Below are 18194 nucleotides of genomic sequence, written 5' to 3'. Positions count from 1 at the left end.
GTAGGTATACTCGAGTGTATGAGTATGTGGATATGTGGAGCTCTGCTTCACTCCACTTGCAGTTGTAGTCACAAAAAATTGCTTTTATTTATTACTAATGGGCTGGTACGGTGCTCGGTGTTCGGTGCGCTCACATCACATAGAGCATTACTTACCGCGACCGCGACTGTCTCATCTGTATCTGTGCAGGAGGTGATTTTTGTGTTTATTTGCTGACAATGCCCCCGCTTGCTCCAGAGCTCCCAAACATTTTTCGGGATGAGCTGGGGCTATGGGTTGATATAGGTGAGTACGAGTATAATAAATATGGTAAATGGGCGCTTGCCACACGTTCGCATTCATTTGGGGGCTAATTGCCGAACCCCGCGAACCGGGTCACTGTGGACACACTCGAATTGCGATCTCGACGGCAAGCCAGTTTTGCCGATCGATCCGCTTACGGCGGCTCGAGATTCGCGACTTGCGATTCAATGCGTTTTCAACATTCTCTCAACTCGGTCGTGGCTAAAAAGTAAGCGGACAAAATGTCGGAAGTACTGCGAACCACTTGGGTAAAACTGCAGGCCCTCATCGCACTGATCGGTTTCGCGGCTATAACTCCACTACTCATTTTGGTAGCAGTTCTCAGTCGACTGATCGCCAAACTCTGCTGCTGCTCGGCGCCGAAATGTATCGAGGGAGAAGTGGCCGTGGTGAGTTTGGGCCAAAAACATGAAGATAGAGATGGAGAAAACCAAAAACCCATAACAACAAACTTTAATATAAACTTCGCTGTCGAAAGCGTGTTACATGACAGTTGAGAAGTCAGTGAATCGTATAAATTTCAGACAATGTATAGATATTCTGTAATACGAGCGGTGTTTTGTGCTTGTAATCAGATATTGTGCATATAATAGGATTTTGTGCTCATTTTCAGATTTTGTGCTTATAATCAGATATTCAGATACAAAAGCATATGCCACTTTTAACCTTTGAAAAATCTAATGAATTTTTATATAAACCCTAAGACCATTGACCCGGTCACTGTCATTAATCTGCTCTTAAGTAGAAAATTACATTTTTTAATTCAGACCAAAAGGTCTGCATCCATTATGATTTCATTTGGCAGAATTTAATTTGGCTAATTTGGCAGTTTATGCATAAAATTATATTTCCATTTGCTCACACTTATTAACTTTATTCTATGTGATCCACTTAGAAATGGCAAGGGCTATTGTGCAACCAAAGTAGAATGCCCTTCAATGTGATTAATTGAAAATTCAATAAACTGGAATAGCCAACACAATTTGATTTGAAGGAACTTACATTAATTGAGTCAATTATTGAGGTAGAATTCATTTGACGGGAGTATCTACACCATGGGATCAAGAAATGATTCTGCTTTAATATATTAAAAAAAAGGATTTTTAAATTACATTTTATTTCTTATTTCACTCAGAAAATGTTTTTGCAACTTTGACTATAAATTCATTATTATGACGATGCTTCACATATTAAATGAGATAATTATATGAGATGTTTCATTACATTTGAATTTGAATGTAATGTAACTTAATTAACCATTTTAAATACATCACTAATCGAAAAAATAATTTTAGTGTGTCACTGTTTCATTAGCTTGTCATAACTTAAAATTGAGTGATAAGCTCGATTGCGTGCCGTTAGGTCAATGAATTTCAATGACATATAATCAGTATATTCATCTTCTTATGATCTAGGTCACTGGAGCTGGACATGGACTGGGTCGTGCCATATCCTTGGAACTAGCAAGAAAAGGCTGTCACATCGCCGTGGTGGATATCAATGTCTCCGGAGCGGAAAGCACTGTTAAGCAAATCCAAGATATCTATGGGGTTCGCGCAAAGGCCTACAAGGTACATTTTTATATCTGTATATACATATATTATGCCACTAGTATTTTTAAATGCTCGATAATTGCAAACAATTATTTTATTAGACACAAGTAATTACCAGTTAATCCAAATGCCAATTTCTTAGGCTAATGTCACCAGTCACAGCGAACTAGTTGAGCTGAACACCAAAGTGGTTGCGGATCTGGGCCCAGTAACTGTCCTAGTCAATAATGCAGGTGTCATGCTGCATCGCAACATGATAAATCCGGATCCAGCCGATGTGCAGCTAATGATCGATGTTAACCTTACGTCGCATTTCTGGGTGAGTTTTCAACAAAACAAGTAACAAGTTTTCTTAATTAGGTAATTTAAATACTATAAATACTTTATATATATGCTACTCAATAAAACTCTCATAGTCTATGTATACAATTAATACTACTCAATAGAACTCTATCATACTCTATGTATATAATTAATGAATTTACTATCTTTCCCTTAGACCAAATTGGTTTTCCTGCCCAAAATGAAGGTATTGCGCAGAGGTTTCATAGTTACAATCAGTTCGTTGGCAGGTGCGAGACATACTTAATATCTATATTCCAGGGTATTTAACACACCTCGTTTCAGGTGTCGTCCCATTGCCCTACAGTACGGGCTACACAGCCACCAAGGCTGGCACCCTGGCTCACATGAGGGCCCTGCGCATGGAGATGGCTCTGGAGAACCAGAAGGACATCCATGTGACCACCGTGCTGCCCACGTTTCTGCGCACCAACAGTGAGATAACTGAGCTGACGGATAGTATGGGAATCAACGATCTATATCCTCTGGTCACCGGTGAGGAGGCGGCCCACCGAATCGTGGCCGGCATGTTGAGGGGTGAGGCTGAGATCACCTTGCCGGGACTGGCATCCCTCCTCTATCGACTGATTCATATTTTCCCGGCTGACTGGCAAGATCGAATGATTCTGTTGCTCAGCAGCAGTCGATTTAAGCAGCTGCGAGATGAGCGCTCCTGATGAGGACTCGTCGACGGGGTGGAGGTGAATAAATATATAGTCCGGTTACGGAAAAATAAGGAATACATGTTCTCCACTGCTCTACTCTACCGGGGGGCTTACAGGTGGCGGCGCTGCTTAAAAGCGTTCCATTAAAATCCGATTAAAGACACTTTCTGCGGCCGACTGGTCACGGACAACTGGCCACAGGCTCCGCCGACTCCACGGGCTCCACTCATGTGTATTTCATTTAATTTCAGCCAGCCAACAGCCAGCATTGCTTTAATTTTTCCAGCTCCGTCTCGATGCTCCGCCTGCATTTGTCAGTTGGCAGGGGCGGCGGAAAAGGGGGAGGAGTGCCATCAACTTTTCAGCACTCCCACTTTTCGCCCCCTCGTGCTGAATCTCATTATGCAACTTTTATGGGGTCATTGAGGCTGTGTGATTTATATATTTTGCAAAATTATAAAAAATAAAACACCTCGTGAAAGGTGGAGCAAAAAAATATGCAGAAAAACTACAGGGCTTTGGGCGCTTTTCAGTAAAATATTCAGGGTTTTCAGAGCAATGCGGTAAGAGTAGTGCATATGCATAAGGTGGCAGAGCCAAAATAAAGACCGATTTGTACTGCTAATTAACATAGCTAACTATCCCAATCACTCTTTTTATAACTTTCAAAATGACATTTTTTTTTACAAATATTCGCATTTTTGATAAGGTCTATCAAGATCAAAATTTGCGAAAAATGGCAAAAAATTGGAGTTTCCTTTTTTGAGCACAGGAGGATGGGAATTTTCTTACGAATTCAACGAGGTATGACATTCCACTTTTGGAAAACTACTTTTATTGCTATCGAAAAAATAGTGATTATTTTTTATCAAAAAAATGCAAAAAAAATATTTTTGCAAAAGCGTGATATTTTCAATGGTCGAGTTCGTAATTAAATTTCCAACCGAACTGTGTTTTCAGAAAAAATGAATTTTTTTTTACATTTCTTGCAATTTTTTATGATGATTTTTGAATTTATGCCGAATATCGTTTTTCTGTTTTTGCGACTTAAATAATAACAGAACAAATATTGGTCCGAATATGGAATGTCATATCTCGTTGAGTTCGTAATTAAATTTCCAATCGAACTGTGTTTTCAGAAAAATATTAAATTTTTTTCACATTTTTTGCAATTTTTGATGATGATTTTTGAATTTATGCCGAAAATAGTTTTTCTGTTTTTTGCGACTATAAATATCAGTATTTTGATCAGAACATTCAAAATAATGGTTCGAATATGGAATGTTATATCTCGTTGAGTTCGTAATTAAATTTCCAATCGAACTGTGTTTTCAGAAAAAAATTAAATTTTTTTCACATTTTTTGCAATTTTTGATGATGATTATTAAATTTATGCCGAAATTCGATTTTCTGTTTTTTGCGACTATAAATATCAGTATTTTGATCATAACATTCAAAATATTGGTCCGAATATGGAATGTTATATCTCGTTGAGTTCGTAATTAAATTTCCAATCGAACTGAGTTTTCAGAAAAAAATTAAATTTTTTTCACATTTTTTGCAATTTTTGATGATGATTATTAAATTTATGCCGAAATTCGATTTTCTGTTTTTTGCGACTATAAATATCAGTATTTTGATCATAACATTCAAAATATTGGTCCGAATATGGAATGTTATATCTCGTTGAGTTCGTAATTAAATTTCCAATCGAACTGTGTTTTCAGAAAAAAATTAAATTTTTTTCACATTTTTTTTCACATTTTTTGCAATTTTTCATGATGATTATTAAATTTATGCCGAAATTCGATTTTCTGTTTTTTGCGACTATAAATATCAGTATTTTGATCATAACATTCAAAATATTGGTCCGAATATGGAATGTTATATCTCGTTGAGTTCGTAATTAAATTTCCAATCGAACTGTGTTTTCAGAAAAAAATTAAATTTTTTTCACATTTTTTGCAATTTTTGATGATGATTTTTGAATTTATGCCGAAAATCGATTTTCTGTTTTTTGCGATCAGTATTTTGATCAGAACATTCGAAATATTGGTCCGAATATGGAATGTTATATCTCGTTGAGTTCGTAATTAAATTTCCAATCGAACTGTGTTTTCTATATATCCCAATCACTATTTTTATAATTTTCCAAAACAATTTTTTGTTTTACAAATTTTCGCATATTTGATAAATTGGCGAAAATTTGGTCAGAAATTTTAATTTCCTTTTTTGAGCACAGGAGGATAGGGAATTTTGTTACGAACTCAACGAGGTATAACATTCCACTTTTGGATAACTACTTTTATTGCTATCCAAAAAATAGTGATTATGTTTTATTAAAAAATAACCAAAAATGTATTTACCAAAAACGTGATATTTTTTGCCACTTCAAACGAAATTGTTGTCTAATAGGGTCGAGTGAGATCCATTAGGAGAGAGTGGCTTGACAGATTGTATTCTGGTTAAAGTGAATCCTTGCGCACAAAAAACGAGAAACGGGCTAAGAAAACGTAGTCTTTTTGTTCGCCTTGCAGTTCTGCTTTTGTTCCTTTATCTTTGTGCTGGCGAAATTAATGCAACACATTAAGAGAAATATTGCAACAGTGGTGGTAGCGCGGCGGCAGACGAGGAATTTTCCATTTTTCTTATTTTCCTCAACGCGAGCTTTTCAGACACACACACACAGCAGCACACATTTACTGTATATACGAATGTGTGCACCATGAATTTCTTGCATATTTCCACGTTTTCCCTCATCTTTGGCTTCGTCCTGGTGCTTTTATTTTATTTATGCTATCACTGCAACCTGCTTTAGACGCACACATACGCACTACAGGATACTGCATTTATGTGGAATTTCTTTCCTGCTGCAACTGGCTTTTCTTTCTGCGCCCAGGACATATGCATGGCAACTTTAGTGAAATTAAGAAAAATATAAAAAGACATTCCGGCAGTTGGAGTAAAAGTAGCAGTAGAAAGAAACGCTTTAGGAAAATGAAAAAATAATGCAGCCAAATGCAAAAATAACATCGGAAAATGGGTAAAAGTCCCAGAGACCTGTCACTTGGCTTTTCCGGCAAGTAAGAAGTAACTAGAGAAAATATTATGTCAGCAAATCAAATCGATTGTGTGGGAAAGCATTAGTGGAGCACTCAGCAAAAAGGGCTCCCAATCCTCCCCAGCTTTCCCCTTAATTCCCAATTAAAAAGCCGTTAATGATGCGTGGGCCCAAAAGAGCGAGACCATTGCAACATTACAAGTTGCAACCCCAAGGGGCACAGACGTGTCGCTTGTAACGCCTCAATGGCATCCTGATTGAAAACTCCAATGTGGCACTGGCACTCGGTCCCGCCCCCGATATTCCACTTCCAATTCGGATTGGGATTCGTATTGGGATGCTGGTTTATTGTTTGTCTTCGCCACTGACGAGCACTTTTTAATTTCGATGGGTTGTCGGCGGACAAACGAGGCATTTCCGCGTGTGATTATCGAGATCCATGGGGATATACTCGTATCCACATATTCTTCTTGTACATATGGATATGGGAACTCGGCTGCCGTCTTGCGCTTGATTATGAGCTGTGAGTGAAGTGCGTGGGAAATCGGAAAGAGTTCCCGGAGAGGAGCAGTGGTTATTATGTGGCACCTGTGGCCCCTCATATCCATTCACATTCCGATTTACAGGCACCCGTAATTCAATGGACATTTCAGACTTGGGGTAATCGAGCAGTCCATCAGCTGCGTATTCGCGAAATGAATTTAATGAAGAGTTGTATGTCCGTGTCAGGTTGCTCACAAAATTTCATTTGCCGTTGCAAGCACATTCGCATTTGCATTTGCATTTCCATTTCAGACATCCGGATCCGTATTTTCCCATTTTCGGTAACCTTGCTGCGCAAAATGACGACTTTTGACTGTAGGGAGTCCAAAACTAATTAAAATGCTGACCAGGCCACCAGTTCCACGTTCCACGGCCATTGCCATGGCTAATGTGAATGTAACTAATTTTGATGGTCCATTGATTTTGGGTGCACCGAAAAAAAATCCAAAAAAATGTCAAATAGTTATAGCTATGAAATAGTTACTAGTTTAATGTATTTTAATGATAACATATTTGCATTGAAGCATTTTAAAGTTACCACATGTGTCCCTTATTTTTTGTACTTCCCTGCCATTTTTCTCAGTGCATGCAAAGGACTAGCCTAGTCAAAACAGCCTTCCTGTTTACGAGCATTTCACAGTGCTGCTCCTGCCGCGAAATGCAATAGGATACGGTGTGCTTGGGTTGCATAAATCACATGTTTAACTAATTAAACGATACAGTAAATAACGTTCTATGGCCGGTCAGGGGTTTAATGAGTAGACAAAATGCCACCGTAAATGCGAACTTGAAACGCCCACGAGAGCAGCGATCGTAAAAACGCCCCATTTCCCATTCCCCATTCCCCACTCCCCATTCCCAAATGCCCCCTATGCAAAGAAGTAATCATAAAAATTGCATATTAAAATTCATTCGGGGGGCGTGCACTGCTTCGGTTTTCCTTTTTAGTATACTTCTTGGATTTTAGTTTTTTATTGTGCGACGCCTTTAAAATGTTTATAAATACAGTCAATTTTCTGTCAACTTTTGAACTTGCCACATGTGTTCGGCTTCGGTTTTCGAGCTGTAAAATGTCAAGGGGTCAACGGCAATGGCAATGGCAACGACAACGGCTCAGCTCATTACAATGCAAACGACTAACTCGAATATGTACTAGAGTGAGTGAGTGACACTCACTCCATCCATCCAGCGAGGCACCACAAATCGGTTTCAAATCGAATTATGCTAAAACACACACATATCGCCGCGATAGCGACTACTCCGGCATGCATGTCAACGCAATCATTTGACATTTTGACAGGACATCGCGGGGAATGAGCCGGGGGATTCTGGATTCTAGATTCTAGATTTTGGGATCAGGGAGCCTGGGTGCCTGGGTGATTGGGTGCCTGGGTGCGTCAGGATAGTTCAAGTTGAATGTCGCGCCTGCGCGGCTCAAGTTACAAATTAAACAGCCACGATGGCGGGATTTTCCATTTCTCTTGGCTAAACAAAATCAAATTACCGCCTGACAAATTTACTTGTTGACTGCGATGAGTGGGTGCGGTGAATAACACAAGAAAATTGATGTTTTTCCGCTTTTCTTTTGACTTCTTGCCAAGCGAAAATTACAATGGCTATAGTGATATTTTCATCTTACTCTAGTGTTTTCTTGGGGGATAAGAAATATCATTTTGAATTAGTTAATGAATTAGTTCCAACACCATTACCTTAAAACTATAGTTTACAGTATAGTATAGTATCTTATAAGATTTAGTTTGGAGTTTCCTCGAGAAGATAATGATTCTATTTTGACAGACAATCACAGCACAACCTCAACCCTTCCCATCGCTGCTTTATTTATTTATTTAAAGACAGTCCCGAATCCAAAGCGCACACATGATTTCTGTGATTGGAAATAAACAAAGGCAATAACCATTTCAAACCGTTTCCACAACAAGAATTACCCCAGATATGTTCTATGGTCTGCAGTCTGTAGTCTGTAGTCTGTAGTTTATAGTGCCATCCCAAAATGCGACCCATTGCCACATCAGCGGCTCACTTGATGGAGAATGTGGAGTAAATAAACGCGACCATTTGCAGCATTGTCAAGTGGAAAATCATTGACAAATTTATGAACCCAGCCGACATATAGTACCCTCAACGTGAACAAATACACGAGTGCATATGTTTACATATATATGTATGTATATTTATTTATTCATACAGCGGAGAGCGGAAAGCATAAAGTTAAAAATTTCATTAACAAATCGACACAGCAGCGCCTCATTACTTGGCAACAAATAAATTTTATTAAGTACGCCCGTTTTTATTTACGATGTTTTACGATTTTTCATTAAAGCCATTTGCTGGCTGGCATGCCGCATAATTTCCACCCGCCAAAGTTGACCAAACCAAACATTCGGCATTCGAGTGTATCCATTAATGTTGCGGCTTATTTGTTGCTCTGCGCCAAAGGAGTATTACAATCTGATCGAAATAATGTTTGCACATGCACGGCACAGGGCAAGGGTCATTCAAGCTGCTGTTGCTGCTGCTAATTAATTGGCTGGTTTTCCGATCAACAATTTTCCACAAGCTCAACACAAATTGCCGGCGCGGGGTGGTGATTCACTCCACTCGCACATTTAATTGAAATCGAATCTTGGGCCAGACAAATCATAAATTGGACGACAGCAGCGCTGCCCACGCACAAGAAAAATTACCTTAAATCTGGGAAAACTGATAATCACCAGCGGAAATGGCCGAGTGTTTTCCCAAGAAACGTCGCCGCGCGTCATCGCCACTCATAAAAACATCAACTCGCATTGGCATCAGGTCTATAGGTCTTGGCCAGAAACGCGACTAGGATGCACTTAAAAGAATTTTAAAACATCTGCAAATCTCTACTTTTTAACATGAGATTATGATAATTGAAAATCTTGGGGAAAACTATTTAATTCGTGCTATTAGAGTGGTTTAGTGAATTAGTGATTAGTTTTCTGGCTTACATTATCATTCAGTAATTAATTTTCCTCAAGCTACATCTCATTTTCTCGCAGTGCACTTGACGAGAAAAAGTGCTGCCAAAATCGCCTAATTATACCCGTTACTCGTAGAGTAAAAGGGTATACTAGATTCGTTGAAAAGTATGTAACAGGCAGAAGGAAGCGTTTCCGACCATATAAAGTATATATATTCTTGATCAGGATCAATAGCCGAGTCGATTTGGCCATGTCCGTCTGTCCGTCCGTCTGTCCGTCTGTCCGTCTGTCCGTCTGTCCGTCTGTCCGTCCGTCTGTCCGTCTGTCTGTCCGTATGAACGTCGAGATCTCAGGAACTACAAAAGCTAAAAAGTTGAGATTAAGCATACAGACTCCAGGGACATAGACGCAGCGCAAGTTTGTCGAATCATGCTGCCACGCCCACTCTAACGCCCACAAACCGCCCAAAACTGCCACGCCCACACTTTTGAAAAATGTTTTGATATTTTTTCATTTTTGTATTGGTGTTGTAAATTTCTATCGATTTGTCAAAAAAATTTTGCCACGCCCACTCTAACGCCCACAAACCGCCCAAAGCTGCCACGCCCACACTTTTGAAAAATGTTTTGATATTTTTTCATTTTTGTATTAGTCTTCTAAATTTCTATCGATTTGCCAAAAAACTTTCTGCCACGCCCACTATAACGCCCACAAACCGCCCAAAGCTGCTACGCCCACACTTTTGAAAAATGTTTTGATATTTTTTCATTTTTGTATTAGTCTTGTAAATTTCTACCGATTTGCCAAAAAACTTTCTGCCACGCCCACTATAACGCCTACAAACCGCCAAAAACTGTGTTTAAGACTCTCCTTCTCCCTTCCACTAGCTGAGTAACGGGTATCAGATAGTCGGGGAGCTCGACTATAGCGTTCTCTCTTGTTTTAAGAATGATGTAAGTTGTCGCAATCGTGCGACAACAAAGGCGCTGGCCGCACAGTTTTGGCCAGCAGCCCAATCTTTTGGCCAGCCCTCCGACCGATTCGCAAATGACGAGCGCGCAAGTGGCAGGAATTGTGTGTTAAACGTTTCTGAATTGACTTGACGCGTTTCGGGCCGAGAGCAGAGGCCCCCAAGGCAGGGGCAGCTGCCAACCTATGCCAACCTCAACCAGCCCAGCCAAACCGATCCCTTCCCAGCCCCAACACCCCAAACAACAGCAAAAACCCAAAAAAGACAAAAAAAAGAGTCGCCACAATCATCGCATTCGGGTGAACGTGCGCCAAATCGCGACGCTTGCCAAAAATCATAAAAAATATATGGCGATTATAGGGAGATGGCTACATTTAATGATGAAGTGCCGCGTTGGACCACAAAAAAGAAAAGGGATTGGGAATGGGAATGGGAACATGGAAATGGATGTGGATGAAAGGAAACTGACTCATGCTCCGGAAACGTCACTATCGCAATTACAGCCACAATGGGCAATGCACTCGAGAGGACCTAGGACAATACAGCACTGCACTTGCATTGGGCGAGGGGAACAAATAGTTTTGCAATTGCATTTTTGTGGCGTAAATTAAAAACATATTGTCAGGCATTAGCGGACGAGCTAAATGCGCTAAAAATAGAGCGCGAAGAGAGCGCGATCTTTGAGATACATTCAGCAAGATGCACTGGAGAACAGAGTGTGCGATGCATGCGCTATTTGTCGCGCTGGCAAATGAGTTGCCACAATAAATATAGCCCATGTATGTAGTACAGTACTTACGCCCGCCTGCTGCTTCTGATTTCGACTGACTCTGTGCAGCAAAAAAAAAAAAACCAAAAAAAAAAGCAGAGAAAAACGAAAATTATGTGGCAATAAAAAATAGTGCTAAAACATTCGACAGCCTAGCTGCAACTGCAACACAAACAAGCAGAGGCAGAAGGGCATCGCACACTTGCACACCATGTGTGCAACGTGCAACAACAAGATCGCACAGTGCACAGTGTAGCAGCAGCAGCAACAGCAGCAGCACGGCTGCAAATGGAAAATGGGCGGGGAAATCTGCTGGATCGGGGAAATGGGCTGAGGATCCAGCAGATCACCACGCAGCACAGCGACACTGCCACGGTCAAGTGCACTGTGGAAAATGCGATGATGTGATGGGTATGCGAGTATGAAAAAATCAAAGTAGAGAGCGGGATATAGCACTTGAGTTAAATATTTTAACATTTTTTCAAAAAGTATTCATAAGTTTTAGGAATAAATTATTGTCCATCTAGTCTGTATTAGTAATAGGACACTTGGGGAACTCAGATGTGTTACAACGAATTCAGGATCTTCAATGCATAGTTGCATATGCATAGTTTCTGTGTTGATATATGCATATATTCACAATATAAAAATTCTCTAAAAAATTCATTTTAATAATTCCTGTAACATTTCACCTCAGCAGTTCGTTGTAAGGCTCCCATTTTCCACAGGGGCACTTGTTGTAGCTCACGCATAATTTCTATACGCAAACATAAGCCTAAAATAACAGTATTAACAAGAACAACAACCACAGCGGCAGCACTGCGACTAAAACAAGAGGAGTACAACTACACCAAAGACCAGGAAAACCTGCGGAGGGAGGGGGTCTTAAGTACAGGGTGTGCAAGGGGTGGAGTGGACTGCGGCAACGGCAGCGGCAGCGGCGGTAGCACATGTGCGTGCCAAAGGCGAAGGAAAAGCGGGCAGAGATCGCCCAGATCTGCGTCAACTGAAGCAGAGGCAGAGGCAGAGGCAGGATCCAACGCTCCACGTTCCCGCTACACGATCCCGTTCCCCCTCCCTTCCCTTGCCCGTAGAACATCCCGTTCCGGGCGTTTAAATAACGTGCGGCAGCAGCTCTCCGGTTTATTGTCAGCCAGATCGCTGTGGCGTGAACATCGCAAGTGTTGAACTAGAAACTAGAGAAACCCTCGGATTTACGTGTGTGTTGTTTGAGTGTTGGGATTTTCTTGGGATTTCCCGCGTTCGGTGGCCGTAAAAAAACAAAAAAAGAAAACCAACCATTTATTGGCAATCTTCCCAGACAACTGCCGGAAATGCGAAAGTGAAAGCGGCCGGCCAAGAAGAACGGACGACAGCAAATCACCAGAGAGGGAGCCACCAAAATATAGTATGTCATCCTCGCTGAAGACCAGCCAAAGTGGCGGCATGTACGTCAAGACGTCGGCTATTCCGGGGATCTCATCGATTTCGTCGATTTCTGGCAAGGAGGCGGCCAGTTGCTACGGCGGCTTCATGTCGCCCCCGCTGAGTGCCAATATTACGGCCAATAATGGGGAGCGGGAAATGTTCCGAGTGCCGGGAGCCAAGGTGGAAACGAGTGGCGGCTACGCCTGCGGTGAACTTCAGTTTCCGGACTTTTCACACCTCTGCTTTGCCGCCGAGACACCGAACTCGGTGTTCAGTGACTGCCACAACTACGCTGGCCAGGATCAGCAGCAGGATTCGGATCAGGATGACATAGTCTGCGCAACGTCGGAGAACACGGGCATGCCCTATCAGCAGGGACAGTACACACAGCTGAATCGCGAGGATATCTTTCGCTTCGAGCCGGAGGACATAGCGCGTCTGACGGGGGAGTCGGAGCTGCCCGGTTTGCTGCAACATCCGCAGACGCCATACACCCCATATACCCCGTACACACCCTACACACCCTGCAGTGCGCAGAGCAGTCAGTATGCCGTGCAGGCGGCGGCGAATGACTCCATTAATCTGGATATCGATTACTTTAATTACGACGAGATTAATTGCCAATCGAAAAACCAATCACCGTGCTCATCACCGCATCTCGACGCCTGGCTGAACTTCAATCTCGGCGAGATTTCAGCGGCCACATCATCGTGCGCCGCATCCCCGAAGTTGGGCAACGTGTTCGAGGAGCAGGTCAAAGAGGAGGCCTCGCCCGCCAAACTACCATCGATGAACTCCACCTTCGGCACCCCCAAATGCATTCCCATGTGCGCCAGCAACTACGAGGAATACGCGAATCTCTACCAACAGGGTTCGTCCTATTCCACGGAGAACTACCACAACAACATGGCCCAAATGATCGAGAAACCCAATCGCGAGCACAAGGCCATCTGGACCATCGATGAGCTGGACGAACTGATGCTGGGCGAGCAGCAGCAGTTCTATCAGCAACACTTGCAGCAGCAACAGTTGCAACTGCAACAGCAGCAGGAGCAAGAGCAACTGCAGCAGGAGCAGCAAGCGCAGTGCAGCAAGGACGATCTGGTCAACTATCTGTCGGATGAGTTCATCAAGGCCGAGGAGTTTCGGCACCTGGACAGCGACGATGATGAGAACTACAACGAGGAGGAGGATGAACTGGACAACGATGTGTTTGCCCCGCCAACGGAAAGTGATCCCAAGCCGGATTCAAACTTCTGCGATCTGGAGGCGGAGCCCGAGAATGAGGCCATCCCACTCATCTGCCGCTGGACGGGATGCGACGAGGAGTTCCCCCACCAACAAGCCTTCGTGGAGCACATCGAGAAGTGCCATGTGGATGTGCGCAAGGGTGAGGACTTCTCCTGCTTCTGGCTGGACTGCCCCAGGCGCTACAAGCCCTTCAATGCCCGCTACAAGCTGCTCATCCACATGCGAGTCCACAGCGGCGAGAAGCCCAACAAATGTCCGGTAAGAATAAATAGATTTTACCCTAAGCTTTCCTTGTAGAATAGTTTGCTCATAGGAAAAGTCACAACTTTATTCGGTAGTCCATCAATTGAGTTACTTGTGTACCTTCACTCTGTTTACCAACCGACCTTTTCCATCCCACATAGAATATCATTTTTCAAAATCAAACAATAGATTTGGATTTTATCCGTTTTTTTCCCCCTGGCCGCAGCTGGCGCATTTGTTTATGCGTCCAAACAAGACTTTTCCGCCGGAGGATCCCATTTTGTGCGTTTCGCTTTCCTTTTTGTTTGTAGTATAGTATGTAGTATGTAGTATAGTGGATGGTATGGTATGCAATGGTATGGTACGTGTATCATGCACGTGTTGACATTTGATGCGCCATCGCTGGGATGATGAATTGTGCGGCGCAGGGCAATCACAGGAATTGACAGGGCGAAAGGGAGAGAGAGCTATCTACAAGCGGAGTCCACTTGAAATAGAGTTGCTGGTAATGTTATTAGGGGCAACACTCGCTACATCTTCTATCCCTGCCTTTTGCCATGCTCTTTCATTTTGATTTTTGAGTAATTGATGGATTCTCGCCGTCCTTTTTTTTTCGATTAAAATGGACATCGGACATCATCAACTTGGCCCACTGATGCTGCTCCAGCTGCCATTTGCCATTACACATGTTTCCGTTTCTGTTTCTGTTTCAGTTTCAGTTTCTGTTACTGTTTCTGTTGCTGTTTCTGTTGCAAAAACGTAATTTGCACCGCCCGCCTTTTCAGGTGGAGTGGTCGAGTGTTGCGAGTGGGGCTACGTGCAACACCTGCGGGCATCAGCGGCAACAGAAACATCTGCATCTGCTGTGAGGTCACAATTTTATGCGTCCTTCCAGTGCCTCATCCTCATACCTTTATACCTTACCTTTCGCCATTCCTTAACTCCCCCCGCCTGGTAATTGCAATTTTCGATGACACCTTTCCACCTTTTTGTTTTTCCATTACAGTTTCCCGGCTGCAATAAAGCATTCTCGCGTTTGGAAAATTTGAAAATTCATCAACGCTCGCACACGGGCGAGCGGCCTTATGGCTGCCAGTATAAAGGTTGCCTCAAAGCGTTCAGCAATAGCTCGGATCGGGCGAAACATCAAAGGACCCACTACGATACGGTGAGTATCCCTCTATATGCTATGCATATGAGTGTGGGTGTATGAAGTGGGTGGTTCGGTTGGGCTTTTCTCTGGGGTCCCAGCAATTTGCAGTGCGTGTCAAAAGGAAAATGAAGAGCTCGCGGCAGCCAAAGATGCAGCTGGGGTTTCCCGAAGAGCGTGGAGCGTTGAGCGGCTTTAAGATTTAATGGACTCCAAGGCGCTTAGCGGCCCAACCAGGAGACACTCTAAAAAAAGAAAAAATAAAAAAAAAATAGGGAAGGGAAGGAAAATGGACGAAGGAGCCACTGTTGCTGCTGCCAGCATGACATGTGCACATTTCGCATTTCGCTGCCTGAGTGATTTATAGTTTTGCGTGTGTGCTGTGCTGTGCTGTATCTGTATCTGTATCTGTGAGAGTGCTCGCAGTGGCCGATGGCCAAAGTAACAGCAGCTGGAATAGGAATACGAATCCGAATACGAATCGGAACGGAATCGGGGGGCCGCAGGGGCAGGAGGGGGGCAGGGTGCAACAGCAGCCGCGTCAGCGCGTACGACAACCGGAAAAAAGGTCAAAACCAGCTGAAAAGACCAGCGCTTTCGGCCAGCAGCAATGGGCAGAATAGCCAGAATGGCCAGAACAACAGCAACAACCGCGGCAGGCAAATCGAATAAACTAAACGAGTTACTTTCGTTGCCTAGCTGAAGGGGCAGGGCAGCCAATCAGGATCACAAAAGGATACAATGTGTGTTGGCTTGGCGCGGCTGCCAATGCCAGCGGCACACTCAGAAAAATGGGTCTATTGAATAGAAGGCTTACCCTATTTTAGTTGAAAAGGGATTTATCTACAAAAAAAGAATTCATGTTTACGACAAATATAAAGTAGTAGATCAATTACAAAGCTTACAGCACTTTAGCATATAGTTTCTCTTCCTTAGAGATAGAGCTCCAACACCAATGCCATTTTCCGAGTTAATAGAGGTCCTTTTTCGAGTGCACTGCCATGGCTGTTGTCGCTTTCGGCCAGCGGCTGCTGCCTGGCCAGAATAAACAAAATGCAGCATGACATTTCAAAACGATTTGACTTGGCAAATACGCTGGCCCATCTGTTAGCTGCTGTACGTTTGTATGGCTGCGTGTGTGAGTGCCATGTGCGGGTGTGTGAGTACCATGTGCGGGTGTGTGTGTGTGTGCGTGTGTGTGTGTGTGTATGAGTGTGAGTGAGCTAGAAGCGCCTGCAGAGCGAATGGGAGAAATCAATTGCATAGTTTTCGGCATCGGCACTGAGCCGCTGCGGTTTGATGCGAATTCGCATCTGAGGCAAATACTACAGTACTAACGCAACGCTCTATCGATTCTCGCTCTATTTGGTACAGAAACCGTATGCCTGCCAGCTGCCAGGATGCACCAAGCGCTACACGGATCCCTCCAGCCTTCGCAAACATGTCAAGAACCACGCGCTGCGCAACGCCAATGGACAGCTGCGCCGCAAATCTGCCGGCGGCGCCTCCGTACCGCCCTCCGGTCCAAAGAAGGCGGCCAAAACCCGCCGTCACTCCGAGTCGGCACTGGTGCAAAGGGGTGTGGGCGTGGGCGTGGCAAGTGCTTCGGGGGATCAGCGACAACACCGCAGCAATAGTTGCAGCGAGGCGTTGTTGCTGCAGCAGCAACAGCAACAGCAACAGCAGCAGCATCCAGATAACGAGAGGACGACAGACCGCAGCAATTGCGGCACCGGTGTTGCAGCTAATAACAATTCAATGAACTTTAATGAGTTGTCAAATTGCATTGTCATCATCGAGCACAATCAGAACGGAGGTCCTGCAGGACCTGCAACACTGCCAACCGCAACGGGTACAAGAGCAAAAGCAACAGCAACAGCAACATATGGCAATGGCAACATGGCGCCCGCACCGGAAACGGAAGTGCTGAGCGTTTGCAGCGGCGGCAGCAGTAATAGTAACAGCAACAGCAACAGCAACAATAACCGTTACAATGCGAATATTAATCAATTAAGCGAACTCGAGCAATTGCTGACGACGGCGAAGCCCACAGGTACGGCAGCCACATCTGCTAATGGAATTAGCCTGGCCAACAACAATGGCCGCGCCAATGGCGACAGCAAATGCCACTTGAGCGAGTTTGTGTCATTTGAGTACGTGACTAAATATCTGACGGATGTCTACGAGCCGCCATGCAAAAGCCCACAGCCACAGTCGGCTAATTTCCATTTGCAGCCCGAGTTTGATGGAAGCAGCTTCGACATGCTGGACTTCCCACAGTTCATTTAAGCTAGCTTACTCCACACCATAGCACCATAGCACCATAGCACCATAGAGCGTAGACCCAATTAAAGATGCCCACCTGGAAAAGTCAGCGATTCAATGCCCAAAGATCTCAGTGCCTGAGCCCTTATAAGAATGCCTACCATTAACTAAGTCTTGATACGTGTACATACTATACTATGCCATTAAGTAGTAGGATTAAGCCTCGCCACAAGAAACGTTCCTGAATTTGAAAACATAATCCAGTGATTAGTCGCGTCTTCCCAAAAAACTCTAACCAAACGTATATTTAACTAGAATACTCTCGGCTAAGTACTACTGGTAATTGGATTGTTAAGGTTTGTCAACAAACTTATTGGCCACAATAAATAATTTAATTTGCATACTTTTTTCTTACCCAATGCATTTGAATATTAAATTTGATTTAAATATTCATTTTAATCACTTGGCAAAACATGCTAATGTATGTCATGTATGGAGTAAAAAAAAAGTCAATGAAAAGATTGTGGGCACTGTTAATGAATTGGATTAAAACGAATTAAAGCGCAGCTTCATAAAAGTGTAAGTTTAACGAGTGCGGACCGTTTTTTATTGCAGATTTGTGTTTTAAAATTATATTAACTTAATGCCTTTTTTTTGTGGCCTGTTAGCATCAGGCGTTGAGTACACT

General features: G+C 43.2%; 2 protein-coding genes across 2 annotated transcripts; both read left to right on the top strand.

The window, feature by feature from the left end:
* Window positions 1–457: 457 nt before the first annotated feature.
* LOC120453936 (estradiol 17-beta-dehydrogenase 11) lies at window positions 458–2938 on the top strand. The gene is made up of 5 exons (XM_039638881.2): window positions 458–692; window positions 1719–1874; window positions 1999–2175; window positions 2356–2428; window positions 2484–2938. The coding sequence occupies exons 1-5, from the start codon at window positions 525–527 to the stop codon at window positions 2873–2875; spliced, it is 966 nt and encodes a 321-aa protein (XP_039494815.1). The 5' UTR covers window positions 458–524; the 3' UTR covers window positions 2876–2938.
* A 9555-nt stretch (window positions 2939–12493) lies between these two features.
* On the top strand, window positions 12494–17841 carry LOC120452153. Its single transcript, XM_039636243.1, has 3 exons — window positions 12494–14106; window positions 15098–15259; window positions 16616–17841. The coding sequence occupies exons 1-3, from the start codon at window positions 12580–12582 to the stop codon at window positions 17528–17530; spliced, it is 2604 nt and encodes an 867-aa protein (XP_039492177.1). The 5' UTR covers window positions 12494–12579; the 3' UTR covers window positions 17531–17841.
* Window positions 17842–18194: the final 353 nt, after the last annotated feature.

This window comes from Drosophila santomea, chromosome 3R (genome assembly GCF_016746245.2).
Source record: "Drosophila santomea strain STO CAGO 1482 chromosome 3R, Prin_Dsan_1.1, whole genome shotgun sequence".
NCBI lineage: Eukaryota > Metazoa > Arthropoda > Insecta > Diptera > Drosophilidae > Drosophila > Drosophila santomea.
The sequence above is the reverse complement of the archived record's forward strand: the minus strand, read 5'-3'. Positions and strand labels throughout refer to the sequence as shown.